Consider the following 3,315-nt stretch of genomic DNA (forward strand, 5'->3'; position numbering starts at 1 on the left):
GGTTCTGGCCCCCATCATCCTCTACCTCTTCGAGCGGATCCTGCGCGTCTGGCGTGCGCGGCAGAAGGTGGTTGTCACCAAGGTGGGTGGTGCAGGAGCCTGTCTCTACCCCCAGCTCCTTCCCAATGTCACAGCCCATTGCTGGGATGGCAGGGGGGAGGCAAGTGGGGGCAGCTGCCAAAGCCCCCTGCAATGGGGCAGGAGCCAGGCTGGGCACCGAGCCCTCTCCCTGCCCCGCAGGTGGTCATGCACCCTGCCCGCGTGCTGGAGCTGCAGATGCATAAGAAGGGCTTCCGCATGGAGGTGGGACAGTACATCTTTGTCAACTGCCCCACCATCTCCCTGCTGGAGTGGCACCCCTTCACCCTCACCTCGGCACCCGAGGAGGACTTCTTCTCCATCCACGTCCGGGCAGCTGGGGACTGGACGGAGAGTCTCATCGATGCCTTCCAGCAGCAGAAGCCTGTGATGCCCAGGTAGGCTGGGAGGCACCTGAATTGACCATCCTGGGGATTTGGGGAGGCTGTACCTCTTACCCAGGCCCTCCCTTGGCCAGGATTGAGGTGGACGGCCCCTTCGGCACAGCCAGCGAGGACGTGTTCCAGTACGAGGTGGCCATGTTGGTGGGCGCAGGCATCGGGGTCACGCCCTTTGCCTCCATCCTGAAGTCCATCTGGTACAAGTTCCAGCAGGCTGACCAGACCCTCAAGACCAAGAAGGTATGAGTGTCCCATGGGTTTCTCCATGCTGGGCTTCCCAGTCCTCGACATTGCATCCTTCCACCCCTCCTGTTCTGCTCCACGTTGAGCAACCCCTCATCCCTGCATCTCAGATCTACTTCTACTGGCTCTGCCGGGACACGGGAGCCTTTGCCTGGTTCAATGACCTGCTTGCCTCGCTGGAGCAGAAGATGGCCGAGTCGGGCAAGGCAGACTTCCTCACCTACCGGCTCTTCCTCACCGGCTGGGACACCACCATCGTAAGTCCACCACGGGCAGGCGTGACTGCAAAGGGGGACACAGGGTGGCCAAGTCAGGCAGGAGAGGCAGGGCAAGCACATCAACAGTTTGGAGGCAGAGTGCCCAGAGCGGTGTTTGGTGGGCACCAGCAATGGGTGCCCCTCTGTGGTGAGGGACTGGAGGTGGGCTCACGTGAGGGTGGTGGCCAGGGTCCTCACTGTCCCCACTCTGCCCAGGCCAACAACGTGGCGTTCCACTTTGACACTGCTACGGACACAGTGACGGGTCTCAGGCACAAAACCATCTTTGGGCGGCCCATGTGGAACAGCGAGTTTGCGGCGGTGGCTGCAGCCCACCCCAGGTGAGAGCCGGGCAGGTTTGGGGTGCCGGAGCTGGGAGGCACCCCCTCCTCCCCAGCGCCCAGCACTGGCTTTGCGAGGGGTATGCTCATCCCCTGAAGGTTGCAGGGACTCCAAAAAGCTCTTCAATCACTTTTCCCTGAGCTGTCCCGTGCTGACAGCCCTGTGCTGTGTGCAGGTCGGTGGTCGGCGTGTTCCTCTGCGGGCCGGGGGCCTTGGCAAAGAGCCTGCAGAAGTCCTGCCACCAGCACTCCAGCCTGGACCCCAGGAAGGTCCAATTCTATTTCAACAAGGAGAACTTCTAAGTGGAAGCCAAACCAGGCTGGGACCCCAGCAGACAGGGGACCCTGCCGGCCTCACCTCAACCCCCATGCCAGAGCGTGGCCAGGGATAAGCATCTGCTGAGGAGTGCATACACCGAGCCCAGGCAAGACACGGCGAGCTTCTCCTCCATGAGAAACGCCACGTTCAAAGACTGCTGCCTTCTTGACCTGGTCTACAAGGGATCCCCTTGGCAGGAACGTGGGCCCACAGCTCTTGCACGGCCCACCTGTTGAGAAACCAGAGGCAGGTGCTGCGATGATGCTGCTGGAACAGCGGGAGCGCCCAGCGGGCTGGGCAGAACCACCAGATGGGGACAGGGATGGGAGAGGGACATGCCGAGCAGGCACCAGGGGCCAAACGTGCCCCTCCAGGTTTGAACAGTCCTTTGCATAAAAGGGTAAATTAAACTTGCCTTCCTTTCCAATAAAAGCCACTGTGGTGACAGTCCATGGAGGTAGGAAGGGAGCCCACTCTTTTCCCCCTTGTAGGGCTGCAATATAAAAGCTGGGTCACAGCAAAGCCCCTGGGGTGTGGGGTGAAGTGTTCCCCCTCTGTGGGGGCTCGCTGCCACCGCCAGCCTGCACCACCCACCAGGCACACACCAGCACTCAGGCCACCTTCAAATGCAGCTCACACAAAAGCAAAAACTTCTGCTCAAGCATATGCAGAGGAGAGGGGAAAAACCACCCTCACCAAGCAGGCTGGTGTGGTAAGCGATACAGCAACTGGATATGGAGCCCTTCCTGCCCGGTCAACGGGGACAGAAAGCTGAGCTCCGTGTCCTGCCCTTCCCTTACACCCCTGTGAACAGCTGTGAACAGCATGGCACGTAAAATCCCAGGAGTGGATCTTGCCCTGATGCTGGGCAGACGTGAGGAAAGCAAATGATTTGGACCAGCCTGGAACCAGTTCAGGCTGCTCCCAGAACTGAGAGTCCCACTCCGGCCTCCACGAGGGACCAAACAAGGCAGCCAGAGATGTGGCTTTACTCAAACCCTCCTCCCACTTTATTTCAAACATCATAAAATATACATACAGAAAAAAAAGGATGAATGGGAGGGGAAAACATTAGGTGGGGAGAAGAAACCTCTCCTAAACCACAGCATCAGCTCAGACAGCAACGGGAAGCAGCTGCCGTGGAGCACCTCCTCTGTCCAGGTGGACGCCACCTCCACCACGCTCCTGCTAGGCCTGGGAGAAGGGAGGAGAGTGAGCCCCAGCATGGAGGAAAAGCAGGACAGAGCCCCATCCTGAGCAGCTCTCTGATTTACTGAAGGAGAGTAAGCACAGGCTGAGGCCAGGTTAAAGGACGTCACCTGTCAAGGTGCCCCCGTGGACTTCTGGATTTGCTCCTTTAGAATAAGGATGCTCTGCCGTTGCTCCGGGGGCAGCATAGCGATCTGATCCGCTGTCAGCTGCAGAACCTGCATGATCAGGGCTGCCTGCGGGAAGAGGAGGGAGAATCAGAGACGTGCCCTGCCAGAGCAGCCACAGGTCACTGGAGCCAGGAAAGGGCTGTCCCCACCACAGCAAGGCACACAGGAAGTGCTGCTCCTGCTGTCTCACCCTTTCCCTTTTGTCCTCTCACCTTCTCGTGATCCTGGGGGGTGACCTGGCTCTGTCCAGGGCTAAAGCCTCCGGGCTGACCAGCTCCTTGGACCCCTGCCCCAGGA

The 3,315-nt window shown here is 59.7% G+C and overlaps 2 protein-coding genes across 2 annotated transcripts in view; one reads left to right on the plus strand and one right to left on the minus strand.

The window, feature by feature from the left end:
• Nucleotides 1-4: 4 nt before the first annotated feature.
• On the plus strand, nucleotides 5-1,623 carry LOC104463798 (NADPH oxidase 1-like; the record flags this gene model as incomplete). Its single annotated transcript, XM_010076266.1, has 6 exons — nucleotides 5-82; nucleotides 241-476; nucleotides 557-719; nucleotides 833-979; nucleotides 1,196-1,320; nucleotides 1,497-1,623. Coding segments are annotated over 6 exons (876 nt in total), but the record flags the coding sequence as incomplete, so codon positions are not given.
• A 1,338-nt stretch (nucleotides 1,624-2,961) lies between these two features.
• CSTF2 (cleavage stimulation factor, 3' pre-RNA, subunit 2, 64kDa) overlaps nucleotides 2,962-3,315 on the minus strand; it is a gene marked incomplete at its 5' end in the record, with an annotated part of 5,717 nt that continues 5,363 nt past the window's right edge. The window contains 2 exons of the mRNA XM_010076267.1: nucleotides 2,962-3,084; nucleotides 3,231-3,304. Coding sequence (XP_010074569.1) covers nucleotides 2,962-3,084; nucleotides 3,231-3,304 — 197 coding nt within the window. The remainder of the gene's footprint in view (nucleotides 3,085-3,230; nucleotides 3,305-3,315) is intronic.

Source organism: Pterocles gutturalis, unplaced genomic scaffold (assembly GCF_000699245.1).
Source record: "Pterocles gutturalis isolate BGI_N339 unplaced genomic scaffold, ASM69924v1 scaffold20438, whole genome shotgun sequence".
Taxonomy (NCBI): domain Eukaryota; kingdom Metazoa; phylum Chordata; class Aves; order Pterocliformes; family Pteroclidae; genus Pterocles; species Pterocles gutturalis.